General features: G+C 35.7%; 1 protein-coding gene across 17 annotated transcripts in view; it reads right to left on the bottom strand.

Annotated features, from left to right (window-relative positions):
* Positions 1-17,367, bottom strand: part of NRXN1 (neurexin 1) — a 1,136,941-nt gene that overhangs the window by 1,071,390 nt on the left and 48,184 nt on the right. Inside the window, exon 3 of one of the 17 annotated variants that reach the window (XM_045885018.2) lies at positions 16,832-16,843. The exons of the other annotated variants lie outside the window; for them this stretch is intronic. Within the exon in view, the coding sequence (XP_045740974.1) occupies positions 16,832-16,843 (12 nt within the window). The remainder of the gene's footprint in view (positions 1-16,831; positions 16,844-17,367) is intronic. 17 annotated transcript variants of the gene reach the window in all.

The raw sequence follows: 17,367 nt of genomic DNA, 5'->3' as shown, positions 1-17,367 counted from the left end.
AAGCATATACGGCATCAACAGAGGGGCCGGACAAATCTCTGAATTTCTAGACTTTGCTTACTTTCAGGATTAATCTGAGACCTGAACTTGGGTTACTGTAATGCAAGGAGAGAGGCCACGAGATATCTGTACTTTGCATCTGGGTTCATATCAGGAGACTATTAGGGCTCTTCTACCTAGTGTATGTTCAAGACAGTTTCTAAAAATGTACACTATTTATTCTCCCTAGAGATACATCGACTTGGTTTCACTTCTTTCATCAAGTGCTTAAAAAATCAGGGCTGAAGTTTTTTAATCTCTTAAACTGACAGAGGAATGATTGTTTTGATGATTATATTTAGATTGTTCCACCTCAGTCTCAGAAATTCAGCTAATTTTTTCTCCTTTTAACTCTGCTATAATTGGGGGAAAATGTATTATTTTATTTCTGTTCTAGAAGTCCTAAAGTTGATGCAGACCAAGGAAACAGAGTTCTGCCCTAATGTGACACACTCTGGCTTGTTCTAGAGAGAAACAGATACTTAAAATCATGTTGGTCACAAGTATGCATAACCCATGTAGTAGGTCAAATGAATAAACCGAACTGAATAGACTATAGGGATAGGACAGTCTCAGACTGTAGTCTGAGGAGTCTCAGTGAATTTTATTTGCTAGTTTGTTTTATAGGGAAAATAAATATTTGTGTTTAAATTCTAAAGAGAAACTAAAAAAGGCAACACAAAATAATGATGCAGTTTTTGTGTGTGTGTGTGTGTTTTTTAAGATTTTTCTTTATTTATTTGACAGAGAGAGACACAGCGAGAGAGGGAACACAAGCAGGGGGAGTGGGAGAGGGAGAAGCAGGCCTCCCGCCGAGCAGGGAGCCCGATGCAGGGCTCGATCCCAGGACCCTTGGGACCATGACCTGAGCTGAAGGCAGACGCTTAACGACTGAGCCATCCAGGCGCCCATGAAGTAGTTTAACTATGGTATACCATGTCTATAATCATTAAGAATGGCAGAAACTTACTTCAAAACACTTCACACTGATTCACAAGGCAAGGTTCCTTCTTGTTTGTTTTCCTACAATCCAGTTTTGTAAATCCAGGACTTTTTGAGTGAGTTAGGTTTTACAATACCCAGCAGCCACATTCTGACACTATTATGCATTTACATACACAGCCACATATTTTTGAAAATTACCAAAATGTATATTTGTAGATAAGTTTGTAAAGATTACTTTCTAAAATGGAATAATTTATGCTTAAACATATTTTAAGAACGTAAAACAGATTCTATCTCTTGCAAATGTAATTTCCAGTATGCTAGCAGGCCAGATTTAGATGTTTAACCAAAACAATAAAAACGAGAGCAAACACAAACCAAAACCACAAGTGTGTATTTCCAAGAAAATTACCATTCTCTACTGAGTGTGCACAAATTAACTTGTATCTTAGAAGCCAAAAAATGATATAAAAATAATATAGTATAAGCATATATCTCTTCTAATCCTTAAATCAGTTCCATTGTTACTGTTTTCAGGTGATTAATGCATAACTAACCTAAGTTTGTAAAAATCAGATACCATATTTGGGAAATGAGCATCTATCTTTTAACTGCTCAGTATTTACAGATATGCTGATGTGGAGATAGGAGCTTCAGAAATTATATGTCCATTGACAAAAACTACAACTATTGCTTCATACCCATGATATTTTTTTCCCTCAGGGGTCCTGTGAAATGGCTCAAATACATATCACAGTGGCCCTTTTACAAATGAGAAAACCGAATCTTGAAAGAGTAGTACAGTAAGGATCAAAATTCAGTTCTAGATTCCAGGTTTTTTTCTAGACACCATAACGGAAACGACATGCAAAGAAGTATAAGCTATTCAATATATTACAAAAGCTTTCTTAGGACAAAACCAGTACACAGTGGTTTCAAAATGTTTGACCCCAAATAAATTTTCCTTTTCTTTACACTGTCTCTCTAGACACCTTTCCAACATTCTACAAAACTAAAACAGAGCAGAAACGTGATTAGATGACAGCAAGTCACTATAATTTTGTGAAAAGAAACTGCTTTTCAAGGATGCAGTTTTTTTTAAATGACAAAAACATAATCCCATTTGGCCATTATAATATTTTTATTATATTCATTTATCCCCTTCCTTTTTAACATCATATAATAAATCAAGCACAATTTTTGAAATTTGGTACCTTCCTATTTTTCCAGAATACCATCCTTCCTTTCAGGATGTCACTTCTGAAACCACAGTAATACTTCCTCCGTCAAGATAAGAAGCCTTGTAGAGATTTCCAAAACCTAAATAGGTTTTATTATCATTGCACTACCCAAGATTAGAATGAATCTTTCTAAATGGCAGCAATAAAAATGTATGTTCCTTTACAATAATGCTTTTTTTTTTTTGACCAAAGAAACCCTAGACAAAATACAAATAATGATTCTGTGAAATTCTCAACTGTTACTATTTGCCAGGATGTATTCCAAACATACGCAGGGGCTTGTGCTGTAAAATATCTTTAATAAATAATGATAATTACCATAACTTGTATGTTTAATCAATGCCAACTGATTTACATATACTCTTTCACTGAAATCTTACAATAATTCTAGGCTGTAAAGCCATCTCTTCTCTGTGACCTCTAATTTAAAAAAAAAAAAAACAAAGCAGATAAAGCTAAGAGACGATAAAGGACTTTTCTAAGTCACATAACTAGATAGAGACTGAGTTTGAGCCATGGTTTGCCCACCACCAAATCACATGCACAGACAGTATATACAAGAATAGGATATAAAACTTGCGCTCCTGGAAGAGTACCTTGGCTCAGCTCTTTAGCTCCAAATAACACCACGGACAATCCTGTCTGATAGGTCAGGCACATACCAACATACACAACAGACTTGTCCTGATTAAACACAGGTCCCTAGTTGCTAACAGTCTTTCTGTAAATATTAAGTCAGAAGTGGATATAGTGTCATAATTACTTTGCATTTCTGTACAAAAATCACTTCCTGAGGATGGAATGTTCTTCCTTTTCAGTGTCTTCATAATACCAACCTGTATTGGTTTTTCAGAATAACAGAACTCACAACAATCCTGCCATACAAGCAGCCTTCCCACTTATCCCTTTCCTCATCCCATCCACACATTTAAGAACTTTTCATGAGTTCACATTTGTCTTCACAATTTGTGTCAAATTCCAACTTTCCCAAATGTTCATTCTGACCCTCCAGTATGGCCTGGTCTCAGTGTGTTTATCTATCTTTTCTGCCTATTATTTTTTAATGTTCCTTTAACTGGTAATTATTTTTTAAAATATATATTTTTACTCTTGGTTTTGGCAAGTAATCGAAGTTCATAGCTTCTCAAACTAATATGCTGAATTTAATGTAAATGTAGATTTCAATATTTGTATCTTGTTAAAATGTAGATTATTTTTCAGTAGGTATGGATTGGACCTAAGATTCTACATTTCTAACAAAATGGTGATGCTAATGCTTCTGGTCCCTGGACAACACTTTAAGGAATAAACACGTGAACCACTACCAAAAAAATTAGTTATATATAAGACAGACTCATCATTTGTTTTAAATAACTCTTCCATACTACTCAAGGCTATAGCTGATCTAATTCTTACAGTTACTGGTTTCAAAGAAAAGAGATGTTAAGAAAAAACACACACTTTCATACACACACACCTATAAGGAATATTTAAGTTCTAGAAAGATAAAAAAGAAAGGATATAATATGATCAACTGGGATTCAGCTATTCCATCCAGAGACAATCTATGTAACACACTCAATGAGACCACACATTTTGGCCACTGATTCAGTTGCTGAGGTTGGTGTCTACTTGAGGATAAATGGCCCAGATTGGTGATCCAATCTCTGGGCATCTGTGGTGTTGAACGAGGGCCAAAAAAGGGGATTTTTATTAATCTTTTCCTCAGAAGCAAAAAATCATGCTATATACATAGAGACAAACATATCTTTCTGGGAACAGGGTTTATTCTTGTATATACTATCTGTCACATTTGAAAATTTACAAGATTTTCTGTAAGTTATCAGTTACAGCTGAAAACAATTCTAGAGTAGGCTGGCTGGTTAAAAATAAAATAGAAATTAAATTAAAAAAAAAACTAAAGGCAACATATAAAATCTAAAGCATATGTATAACAAGCTGGCATTTGCCCTAAAAGTACCTTTATAGCATATGAAGTGATTCTGAAACTACTAATGACTACTTCCCAGGTTAACAAAATACTCTCATCTTCACTTAAATTCAGAGCATCTCATACTTACATAAAATAATAAATGGAATATAGATGTATCCTTCATCTCTGTTCTATTCCACAGTTGGGATGTGCCCATAGTTAATTATATCTCCCTTTACTGGTAGTTCCCTCTATCACTGTTCTTCATATCTGCCTTCCAATTAAAATTCTGATTATCTTGGTGAGTCTCCCCTGAGACCACTGTTTCTTTTTTAGTAGTTGCTAGGTGAGCTCTATGCCGGTACTTTAAAACACCAGAACAATCCAATGATGGAGAATCTTCCAGTACGTACCGTGGAAATTTAAGTGTGGTCTCCACACATCATGGCTTCTAAGTTTTTAAGTCTTCTCTCTATATCCACAAACCCAAGAAAACTCAGTGGTTGGCCCCTTTTATTTCCCAAAGTAACTGTGTTCAAGACCTGGGACCCACACTGTAAGCCTCACAACTTTTACCAGATCTCATTGCCTTATGTCTGCTTTCTTGTGTTGATGGTGACTTAATCATTAGTTTTGCCTTAGAAACTGTATTTTTGCTATAAATGTTGTCTTCAGTTTTTTTTGTTTTTTTTTTCCATGAATGTTATAAAAACAATATAAGGGACGCCTGGGTGGCTCAGTCGGTTAAGTGTCTGCCTTCAGCTCAGGTCATGATCCCAGAGTCCTGGGCAGGGAGCCTGCTTCTCCCTCTGCCTCTGCCTACAGCTCTCCCTGCTTGCGCCCCGCCCCCCTCTGACTAATAAATAAACAAGATCTTAAAACACACACACACACACACACACCAATTTAAGCCTCATCAAGAAATCAAGTGTACCAGTTAGTACGCTAAGCTTTTGCCCCCAGATGATCTTAATTTTCCAAACCACAGGTAAAGACTTCCTAAGGTTTTGTTCATCATCAGTCAGCCAGCAAAAATTGAATGTGTTCCATATACTCAGCCCTACAGAAGGAATGAGGAGGAGGGAAAACACAGCCAAGATTATCAGAAATGTACAAAGATGGCTCAATCTTGATATCTGGAATTACAGAATATCTCCCATTTAAAATGGGTTATATGAGTAATTATTTTACAACAGATTTTTCCCCCAAGTAACAGAAAAGAAACTGTATTCACATTAAGGGTATAAAGCATGTAGCCTCAATTGTACATTAAATTGACTATGGCATATGCTGCAAGGGCAGATTTCCCTTTCTGTCTTTTAATCTGACTAGGAATTGCCTCATTAATCTGTCAATTTTTATTTCACCGCAGTTGTTGGGATGCTGCTGTCCATTAAGATTGTTCTAATACTGGGGCACCTGAGTGGATCAGGCAGCTGAGCATCTACTCTTGGTTTCGGCTCAGGTCATAATCTCAGGGTCATGAGATCGAGGCCCCCACCCCCCCGTTGGGCTCTACATTCAGCAGGGAATCTCCTTCAGATTCTCTCTCTCCTTCTGCCCCTTCCCCTCGTTCTCTCTTTCTCTCTCCCTCTTTGTCAAATAAATAAATATTCTTAAAAAAAAAAAGACTGTTCTGATATTAAATATTAAAGAAAACAATGGATCAGTCCTGGCCTATTTGAAGGAGAAGAGCTATAGTCTTCCTTCCCATCTTCCTTCTTGCCTGCCTGCCTTCCTTCTCTGTGTCTTTCTTCCTTTACTTTCTCTTTCCCCTTCCTTCCTTCCTTCCGTCATCTCCTAAAAATATCCTACTGTAGTAGAAAAAATAAAAGAAAAATACAACGTAATCCCTCTAATACACCTTTATTACAAAGTACTTCCCCCTTACTATTTTTCCTCCAACAGCTTTATTTATAATTTTCCTTAATTGATGAATTTACAAGTATAGAAGTTTGAACTACGTGCTTACAAACATGTGACACAGGAAATTCTTCAGTGATCATTATTAACAGGGATGCTGCCAGGGTGCCAAAATGGGAGACACACTGGAATTCACATTCATGTTTAAGAAGGTAGGACATGATGAGTTTTTCCGCCAAATATATAAAGTAGCAGAAAGACCAACTGATGGGGCCATACCTTTAAGCACACACCTCTAGTTTCGTAATGAAGAACTATGTCTTTCCAAGCAAAGTCAGTGTTTGAATAAATCATTTTCTTCTATTTATTGAATAGCTCTGTAAGCAAGGGCCTCTTTCTGTTCCCCATACACAATACCTTGCCAATAGTCAACAATACATATCTATTTAATGAATTATGGTATCCCTGCACCAGGCATCATTCCAATTTAATTTGAGCTCAAATAATACTGGACCAATATGTGTCATTGCCTTTCTCTTGATGAAAAATAGAGTAATATCCTAATCAGCATTTAACTTTTTGCCTACTATGCAGAAGAATGGGGAATGAAAGTATTAAGATCCTGTCATGGTATTTAGTCAAGAATCATTACAAAATCCTTGTCATCTGAATTATTGATACATTTGAAAAAGTCCAGTCAGTAGAATGTTCAGACCATGCAAAGGAAAAACTTCTATGTTACTAATCATCTCAAATTTTCTGCCATCCCAAGTCCCATGTTTAGAATACGAATCAAGCAGTATTTTATTTTAAACAATGGGAAAGATGTGACCACCTTTAAGATGAGTTCATACGTTTCAGATAACCACTAAATCAATAATATAGTCCCCAGTGCTTTTTGTTAGTCTACTATAGCATAGAGAATATGCATTCTGTCCCTTCTCTCCTTGAAGACAGAGAACACAAAAATTAGTATGGTTTTCAGTTAAAGGATACAACCTTACCCTTACCCTCGAATATGTCTTTTCTTTTTTTATAAAAAAACCTGAATTACAAATATCCAAATGTATGAAATAGTCTAGAAATAGATCAGTCACTGTCTCCAAAAGGATTTTGCATTTTATGAAAGAAGTCACCATTTTTTTTTAAACCCAGTTAGGTATCCTGCATTTTACATGATTTTGACCGACAACTTTTCATTTACATCCAATTTTCTTTAGAGATTATCATGTGGCAGATATTAATAAATGCTTTATTTCATGTGGATTTTTTTGCCTTAAGGTACATTCTCATATAAAAATATTGTTATATATTCAGGTATTAAATCTGGTCAGATTCCAACTTCCATTAAGTCACTCTTAACAGTTCCTATTGATGCTTCTATGAAAGCTCAATATTCTTTTTAACTTATGAAAGTTAAAGATGGAAAATGTGCAACATATTCTGGAGTTTTTGTTGAGCCCAGGTAAATGCATTTAAAGAAAGAAATAATAAATACATAATTTCCAGTTTTAAATTTTACTTTTAAGAGCTGAATACACATTAAATGGACTTCTCATTAAACAACTAAGAATCCATTATAAAGTCATTTAAAGGAGAGAACTGTATGACTTTCACAGCCATCCTATTCTCTTAAAAAACTGTGAAACATCTTAATATAGCACCACAACTTACTACATATACACATACACATACATACGTATATGGGTATATGTGACTGTGTGCACTGTATATGGGCATATGTGTATGCAAATGTATATTTATGTATATTTACATACAAATGCAAAATATAATTACCTGAAGTAATTTTTATCTTAAGGTGATTTCAAGCTCTTAAACACAAACGTTTTTACTTCACTGAAAGAGTACAGTTCTTGGCGACGTGGATGGAACTGGAGGGTGTTATGCTGAGCAAAATAAGTCAATCAGAGAAAGACATGTACCATATGACCTCACTGATATGAGGAATTCTTAATCTCAGGAAACAAACTGAGTGTTGTTGGAGTGGGGGGTGGGGTGGGAGGGATGGGGTGCCTGGGTGATAGACATTGGGGAGAGTATGTGCTATGGTGAGTGCTGTGAATTGTTTGAGACTGTTGAATCACAGACCTGTACCTCTGAAACAAATAATACATTATATGTTAAAAAAAAAAAAAGAAGAAGAAGAAGAAGATAGCAGGAGGGGAAGAATGAAGGGGGGGAAATCGGAGGGGGAGACGAACCATGAGAGACTATGGACTCTGAGAAACAAACTGAGGCTTCTAGAGAGGAGGGAAGTTGGAGGATGGGTTAGCCTGGTGATGGGCATTAAAGAGGGCATGTACTGAGTGGAGCACTGGGTGTTATACACAAACAATGAATCTTGGAACACTACCTCAAAAACTAACGATGTAATGTATGGTGATTAACATAATAAAAAAGTACAGTTCTTGGGACTACATGAATGGAAATATTAGCTATGTAAATACTTTGAGAAGTAATGCATTGTCATAAAAATAGAGATTATCATGTTTACTGATCATTTACACAGGTCTCTGCTTTCAAACTTGGCAGAGAATATTCTTTGAAAGCATTCTGCATAATAACCATTCAGTTACTTTTTTTATAATGATAAATCTCAAACTGATGTTTTTCATTGTCTTACATTATTAAAACTTAAATATTTCAAAAGTGACTTACCATGATTATCTAATGGCCCAGATTACATTTATTTTTGCTTGAATAATTTAAGTTTTGCTTTCTCCATGATTTTATAGAACTTGTAAAATCTTTTATAGATTTTTTGATGCCATGCAGATATTACGCTAGATAAAACCCATAGTTTCAATGCTGACAAGAAATTAGTAGAGCTTAATAAATTTTACACATGGGTGAATGCACTAAAGTAGCCAAAGGAAACAAATAAAAGGTTTTTTTATAAGGAAAACCTTAACATTTTCTTAAGAATGAAATTTTCTAATTAAAATGGACCACAGTATTCATGCTAGCTTTAGGCTTTTTACACACACAAACTTTTAGTTTTATGTATTTACATGGAACTTTTCATATAAGATCAGTGAAAGGCCTACCACTACTTTTCCATATCATGTTGTATTCTCTCCCATAGAATTCTGTCTTTCAAGTATTCAAAGTTACACCTTCTACTAAAAATCGGAGACTTTCACAATACAGGAGACATATTATAGCATCATCAGTTTTTGTATGTTTTTTTTCCCTCAATAGTAGTAATAAAAGAAAACTCCCCTAATGTGTTTTTTTTTTTAATTTATTTTTTTTTTCTTTAGCTAGTCCAGTTATTCTGGACTTCCTATCCAGTAATCCAGTATTTTTTAAAAATTAACACTGTGCTTCACATTCATTAATCCATAAAATGCGAATGCATCTTATTCATATGGAAGAGAGTAACATATACGTATGTATGATCCTTTGCTGTTAACGAAATGTCAGGGGCTGGAAATTCTTAACAGAGCTGCCTACAAGCCAGTTAAATCTTCCAGATGGTGCCAACTCAGCTTTTCCCCCAATCCCAAAAGAGATTTAAAAAAAACAAAACCAAAACCAAACAAAACAAAACAAAATAACATCTACAATTAATAGCGCTCCTGCAGCCTGTAGGTCTAGCCTGTTCCTTTAGTTTCCCCTTGACAATAATGGAGGGCCTTATTATTTTGTTTCCCCCGGGCATTTATTAGGCATGATGAGGAAAAGGTTACATCTTCTCTGGAAAAGTGCACAATCTTCAACTCTCTCCCAAAAGCAGACCCCTTAATGGGCATTACATTAGAAAGGCATTCTGTACTACCTATTATGTTACTTCTTCCCAATTAGAAACTCTATTTTAATGTGACTGCCAAAAATTTAGTGCCTATCATTTGATAAGATTGAGAGTGGAATTTGCTAAACATCAGTTAATAGAAAATGTGAGGCAAATCTGCATGAGTAGACTGACTGCCAGTGGGTAGAAATGAATGGGTGGTAATGGAAATTAATGGATAGGAGAAATCTAGTTTGATTTCTTTGGAAATTGTACTATAACCGTTATGCACATTAATATATCAAACTTCTTTCTGTTGTTTAAAAAGTGAATAATATGACATTTTGATTTAATAGGATAACACTTCTTCTTAAGTCATAGAACTGTATTAATTATCGCTCTGTTGGATATATTCAAACTATATGTTTTGTTTTGGCAAAATCATCTTTCATGATGCTTAGCATTAAAACAAATCAAACTGTCAACAACTAACAAAAAACTGTTAAGATGCCATCCTCCAATTTATTATTTTAAATAATAAAAAATGTTTTAAATAAATAAATCAGTTTATTTCAATATATTTTTAAAATTTCTCCTCCATTTTAATCCCACATTAGATTCTGGCCTTTCATTAATGCTAATCCAGATAACATAACTTAGATCTCAGATAATGGAGATAAGGCACATACACTTGAACTTAAAAGACAATATAGATTTATACAGACTCCTGATATTTGACAATTATATTTATTTAACACAGACACATTCAAAATTATTTCCAATCTTTATGTGTTTTTCCTAACATTTTCCTTCAAGAAAATCTAGTAAAATCTATCTTTTCATCTGACTTTTAGCTACTTTTTAGCTACTTAAATCCATCCTGCACTCTGTCCAGGCAAATTCCCAATATAACATTTCTTATTTAAAAATATGGTGTCAGCCATTTTTACAGGAGCATGGTTGCTGATGATGTTCTGGAAAACTAGAAAAGGTTCACTAATCATGAAGAGCCCAAACTGCAGAAAGGAAATGTTCATTTATAGGGCTGTTAATGATCTCAAACAAAGAAATTATTTACCCTAAACTAAGTCCTCAATGATAAGAAAATGCAAAGGGCTGGAATGGAGAATCCTCATTCTCCTTCCAGTATTGCCATTAAAGGGGCTGACATTGGTAAGTCATTTCACTCTCAGAGCTTGTCTCCTCTTTGGCAAAAGGAGCAAACTTGCATCGTTTCTAAGGTATTTTCTAACTCTAGAAATTTGATGAGCCTATATTATTGCAGTTGGCTTTTCTGCTCATCTATCTCACAGTAGGCTAAAATTATGGGATGAAAATATCAAAGGCTAAACTTAGCATGGTGATAAGAGCAATGCATAGAGTTCATGAGTAATGATTACACCTCTCAATGAAATAATTAAGGAACTCCCTGGGGGACAACTTCCTAACCTAGGAAACTGAGTAGTTCTAAAAAGAGGTATTAGGTTAGAGATTTAAAATTAAAATAATACTAATACTACTAATAAAGTCTTCTGAATAAGTGAACAAAAAGTTATGGAAAGAATGACAGCAAAATTTTTCAAGTCTGGCCCTACCGTTCTCTTTGACTCCTGCACAAAGGTCTCTGCATCTTCCTTTCATTCCAGTATGTGATACAATCAACAGAGTGTCATCCACATTTCAAAGTTTTATATAATGCCTGCAATGATTCATTTTTTCACTGATATGCTCTGTGCTGATACCGAAATTTTTTTACTCATCTTTTCCACTCTTCTCAAATGTCCTATACCCAGTCTACTCACTCAATTTGAACCATTTATCACTGAGAAAATGGAAGTGTCCTATCTTCTGCCCACCAACTGTATCAGGCAGGCCCCATTTGTACCCCAAACTCCCTGCATTCCCTCTTGCCAATGTGGATAAATTTGTTTTTCATCCATAAGAAGTCAAGGCTAACCTCTCTGGTAGGGATCTTGATCCCATCTCCTTTCTCGGACTCAAAGATTTTCTCTGAGATGATAAAACCATTCATTTGAATCACAAATTCTCCCTTTTTACTAGATCATTCACATCAACATTCAGAAATAGAATTTATTTTCTCATTAAAAAGAAGAAACTACTGTGAACCCACGTTCCCTTAGCGCTGCCCATTTCTTTGCTCTCCACAGAAAATTTTCTATAGGTGCTGTCCCTTTCTTTTTCTAATCCTCCTCCCAATCTGCTCCAGTTGGATTTTATTTAGTTACTTCACTAATTCTTCTTTCAAAACATTCCAATAACTTCCATTTTGCCAACTCTACTGATTGTGTATTTGTCCCATGTTGTATCATATCACTCTTTTGCTTAAGAACTTGTCAAAGAATTGACACCAGTCGGACTAATATGCAAATACCTTACCCTGGTCTATATTTCTACTTCTATTCTGCTTTTATTTCCTTACTCTCTCCTCTCACTTCCTGCTCCAGTTCAGTCCAGTTCCCAGGAACACTCCAAGCCCTTTCCCACCTTAGCCTCTCTGTACTTGATGTTTCCCTCTGGTGAAATGCTCTTCTTCCTGAACTGCACATGGCTGACTCTTATTTGCCTTTCAATTATCACAGTCGCATGGAAATCTCGCTAGACCACCCACTGCAAGTCCCCACCCAGTCACTCATATATACAGTTCCAATTTTCTGCAGAGCACATATCATTAATTAATATTATAACTTACTGATTTTCTACCCCCAAAGATATGAGACCTAAAAGAGAAAAAATATTACTACCTTTTTTTGCTTCTGCAACTCCCCATTAGAAGAGGTTGACTTTATTTTTTTATTTTTATTTACTTTTTTAATTTTTTTTTAGAGAAATAGATCATGAGCAGGGGCTGAGGGAGCCAGGGAGAGGGGGAGAGAGAATCTTTTTTTTTTTAAGATTTTATTTATTTTTATTTGAGAGAGAGAATGAGATAGAGAGAGAGAGCATGAGAGGGGGGAGGGTCAGAGAGAGAAGCAGACTCCCTGCCGAGCAGGGAGCCTGACATGGGACTCGATCCTGGGACTCCAGGATCATGACCTGAGCCGAAGGCAGTCGCCCAACCAACTGAGCCACCCAGGCGCCCGGGAGAGAGAATCTTTTTTTTTTTTTTTCCTAAAGATTTTTATTTATTTATTTGACAGAGAGAGATAGTGAGAGCAGGAACACAAGCAGGGGGAGTGGGAGAGGGAGAAGCAGGCTTCAGCCCGATGTGGGGCTCGATCCCAGGACCCTGGGATCATGACCTGAGCTGAAGGCAGACGCTTAACGACTGAGCCACCCAGGCGCCCCTGGGAGAGAGAATCTTAAGCAGGGTCCACGCCCAGTGCAGAGCCCACATGGGGCTTGATCTCACAACCCTGAGATCATGACCTAAGCCAAAATCAAGAATCAGATACTCAACCAACTGAGCCACCCAGGGGCCCCAGAAGAGGCTGACTTTAAATAATTATAAACTCTCTTAATGAATTTACCCAGCTATTATTTTATGATAGTAGTTAATCAGTGGTTCTTAGCAGGCTTTAATATCTTTCAGAAAAGACCATACTAACAATAAACCATTTTGAGCAGAAAATACAGTACCATTTAGAACCTGCCAAACTATTTACCTTTGAATAAGTTGTTTCATGAGTGTCAGAAAACACTCAGAATGTAAAAAATTGTTTTTTTAATCTGTACATACATCTAACTTTAGGACTACTAAGACAAATCTTTATCCATTTAATTATCATATCTGGATCAAAGCTTAGTACTGAAAGTTCACAGCCTTATACTTAATATTATCAAGACATTACTAAAATCAAGTCATCTGGCATTCCACGCATCAACTGATTCGATTCCTACAGACATTGGGGTTTCATGGTATAACAAATCACATTAATGAAAACAATGATAAAGAATTAATTTACGTGAAAGTGAACAGTAAGAAGACCTCAGAAAATCTAAACATTTAAAGACCTACACCATTCCATGAGTCCAAAAAGAATTTAACCAAATTATTTGTTTCCAAAAATTGTTTCTTCTGAGCTTTGCTTTTATAACTATTAATGGTATTTCCCCCAATATAGGGTAAATTACTTAAAAATCATAAACTTTTTTGGGAATTTTTTATTATCCAAAAAAAAAATTGGTTATAAAATTGCTGTCCTAACCAAGACTTAGGTTGAGAAAACAGGGTATACCTACAAATCTCAATTTTATATTGTATTTGAAAAAAAAAAATATCACTCAAAAGAAAACTGAAAAACAGCACCGACTATTTTATATCTCAGTATCTGCCTCCAATATTAACGCATAGTAGATAGCTAATAAATGTTTGTGGGATTAGTAAGTGAATAACATAGCCATAATGCCTGTTATCATCAAGTGAATGAAACGCAATGATTCAGATTTTTTTTAAATAAGTATTTTAGGGAGTAAATAAATTTTTCTTGAAAAATACTCCATTTTCCTCTTTGTATTCTTACGTATCTTCAAATTCTCTGACAGTTGCACCTTTCTGATCCAAACTTTCCCCCAGTTTACACACACACACACACACACACACACTTTTGAGAATGGGCCTGAAATCCTCATAATGACCTACAAACATTATATGGTTGATGTTTAAATTTTTTTTTTTCTTAAAAATTCCTTCTCGGGCGCCTGGGTGGCTCAGATGGTTAAGCATCTGCCTTCGGCTCAGGTCATGATCCCGGGGTCCTGGGATCGAGTCCCGCATCGGGCTCTCTGCTCCTTGGGAGCCTGCTTCTCCCTCTGCCTCTCTCTCTCTCTCTCTCTGTCTCTCATGAATAAATAAATAAATAAAATCTTTAAAAAAAATTCCTTCTCAAGATAATACAGACTTACTAATTTATGTAAGAATTATTTCTCTCTTATTTAACTTTTAATGTTAGAGCCCATGTCACCTGGCCAATTTGCTAGAACAGACCCACTGATTGAAATTATATGCATTTTATTTTCCCAAAGAAAATGTTAATATTCCTCACTTCCTTTACTGGGGATTTCAGCAAGAGAGAAGATGTACTGGAGACTCATAATATCCCTATTTAATTGTAAGGAACAGAGTTTCTGATAACATGTTACTTATAATTTTTTGAAACAGCTTGTTATTGGGAACTCTTAACATGGACTTTGTCAATAACCTAAATTGGAATTAAAATTTACATATATTTTTATGTGCTCCATTTGGAAAGGTCGATGCTTAAAAAAAATTTCCTCAAAAGATCTATGTTGCCAAAGAAAGAAAGAAGTGATTAATTTACATAAACATGTCAATACTAGTGCTTTCTGTTGGCCTGAAATATGCTTTATTGTGAGTCTGATCTACCTTTATGCCATAGCAACCACCCATCTAAACTCCGCCTTTGTGGGAATTGGAAAATGAGCCACCTCCACATAGAAACACAGAGCCTTCAAGGCAAGACTTGATGAGCTGAGTACCAGCTAGAAATCAACCCCCATCGGCCAGTATAGCTAGATGCCCTTCTGCAGGGTACAAGCTGTGCAACCGCACATGGTGTCCCTGTCCTTTGGATATACATCCTCTTACACACGACAGTCCGGAGTTTAGGTGCTTTGTTCATGGTGCCTTTCATGCCTTATCTCCCCCTTTCAATTAGAATAAAACTAACTGTGACCCCCCCCCCATTTTGGGGATCTTTAGCACAGACCTGACTCGAGAATAAACAAGGAGTAGGGACCTGAGCCAAATACATTTCATCTAGAAGCTGGCTGGCAACCCTAAAAGTAACCAGGGATGTGGCACTCTGTAATAATTATTAGGTAAACTCATCAGACTGGCTCCCTCAAAAACAGTGGCAAATACTGGCAAGAGCAATTGTCCAAGGAGGTACAGAGATACACATGAACTATCCTGCACAATTCTTAAAAGGGAAGCCAGTCTTCCAAGGGCTGATGATTTTCTAATTGCAGTCTCTATATAATAATTCCCATTTGTCCTAAAGATAACTGAATTTAATCCCAGCCAAAAACACCCACTAAGAACCCAGTCCTTCTCACACTTGAAGACAGCTATCATCTGCTTTAGGAATATCTTTTTTAAGTTCAACATTTCTTGTTTCTTCAATCACTAAAAATGTATCAAGATTTTATAGTCCCTGTATCATTTTGCCTGTCTGACTCTGAACACTTCCCAGAGTTCCTGTTAAAGACAGTACTAGGAACAGGCAGAATTTAATACTCTAACCCAAAGTAGAGCAGAGCTATCATATCACCTCATTCAACATTTCTTTAAGCTCTGCTAATGCAGCAAAATAATTTAAGTATAGAAGAAATTTGCACTTAAGCTATGATTATAAACAATGGTACTATCTTCGGTGATTTATAAGACTTTTGAAGTTCTCCAAATATCCTAGGGGCATCATAAGAAACAATTATCTTTATTCACTTCTGAACAGGTAGAACATTTTAGTTTAATGAAATCTTTATTTATCACAGAATTTTTATAGTGTTACTTTCATATTTTTGGTCACTTACCTCAGGCATTATTAGTGGGTTTCAAAGAAAAAAAACATTTATTGGGGCTCTCTGGTTATTCATATTAAACAAATCAATTAATATATATTAACTGAGCCCTGTATACTCTCACAGCATGCAATGTGAGAGTACAGAAATAATAAGAGGTCCTTGCGCTCATGAGACAATCCTTCCGATGTAGAGAGATACTATCATTCATGAGATGATTTGCAGATTACAGAACAGCCTGAAAAGTGCCCTCCACTCTGAGTGACCCAGGCTATCGAAACAGAAAGCAGTGAGGGAGAGTCATGCAAAACTCCCTAAGTGAAGATCACTCGATTATTCAAATTGCCATTTTTTTTTCTCATGATGTGAACACATTTTGACTATTTCAATAAAAGTTGTGGTGAATAATAAGGACTTTTTGTACAAAATGCCAGACAAGGGAAAGGAAATGAACTTCTATTCCATATTATTCTCATTTTGACCATGATTCACTCACATCTATAAGATATATGCCTGACAGATCTTTAGGTTTGAAAGGCAAAAAGAGACCAGTACCTGGGGATTGTGCTTTTCAAGCTTACGCAGCAGGATATGAAGAAAAGAGGTCAGGATTTGTGCTAAAGGAACTGCAAAGAATAACATATTTGTCAGAATATGAGACACAGCTATATTTAAGAAAAGTTGACCTAAAATTGCTGACCATCTTATTGTCTGATAGTGCAGCTTTTGCTTCACTCTAGGCACTCAGGCTTTTATTCTCCTCACATCCATCCAAGACTCCTTTCTTTTTTGAACGAGCTGGCTGTTCACGTTTATGGCATTTTCTAAATCAGTCCCTCCATGTCATGCCTGTGTAACTATTCTCTCCACCTCTGTTTTTTTCCACCTAAAATCTAACCTTCGTCCTTATACTGAATAAGTCAATCATAAATGTAACTTTAAAAGGTAATTTTCAAATTTTTAAAACTAAAACTCCTAATAAGAAAAAAAACACATTAAGAAAAAATACACACATGATCACATACAAATAAAGTTCATAAAAAATTGTATCCTTCAGATCTACAGGGCATTCCTTTTCTCCATTCCTTTTC

The sequence above is a fragment of the Mirounga angustirostris genome, unplaced genomic scaffold (assembly GCF_029215605.1).
Source record: "Mirounga angustirostris isolate CCGP_5_RB_7025 unplaced genomic scaffold, mMirAng1.0.hap1 SCAF_10, whole genome shotgun sequence".
In the NCBI taxonomy this organism is placed as follows: Eukaryota; Metazoa; Chordata; class Mammalia; order Carnivora; family Phocidae; genus Mirounga; species Mirounga angustirostris.
This window is presented reverse-complemented; position numbering and strand designations above follow the sequence as displayed.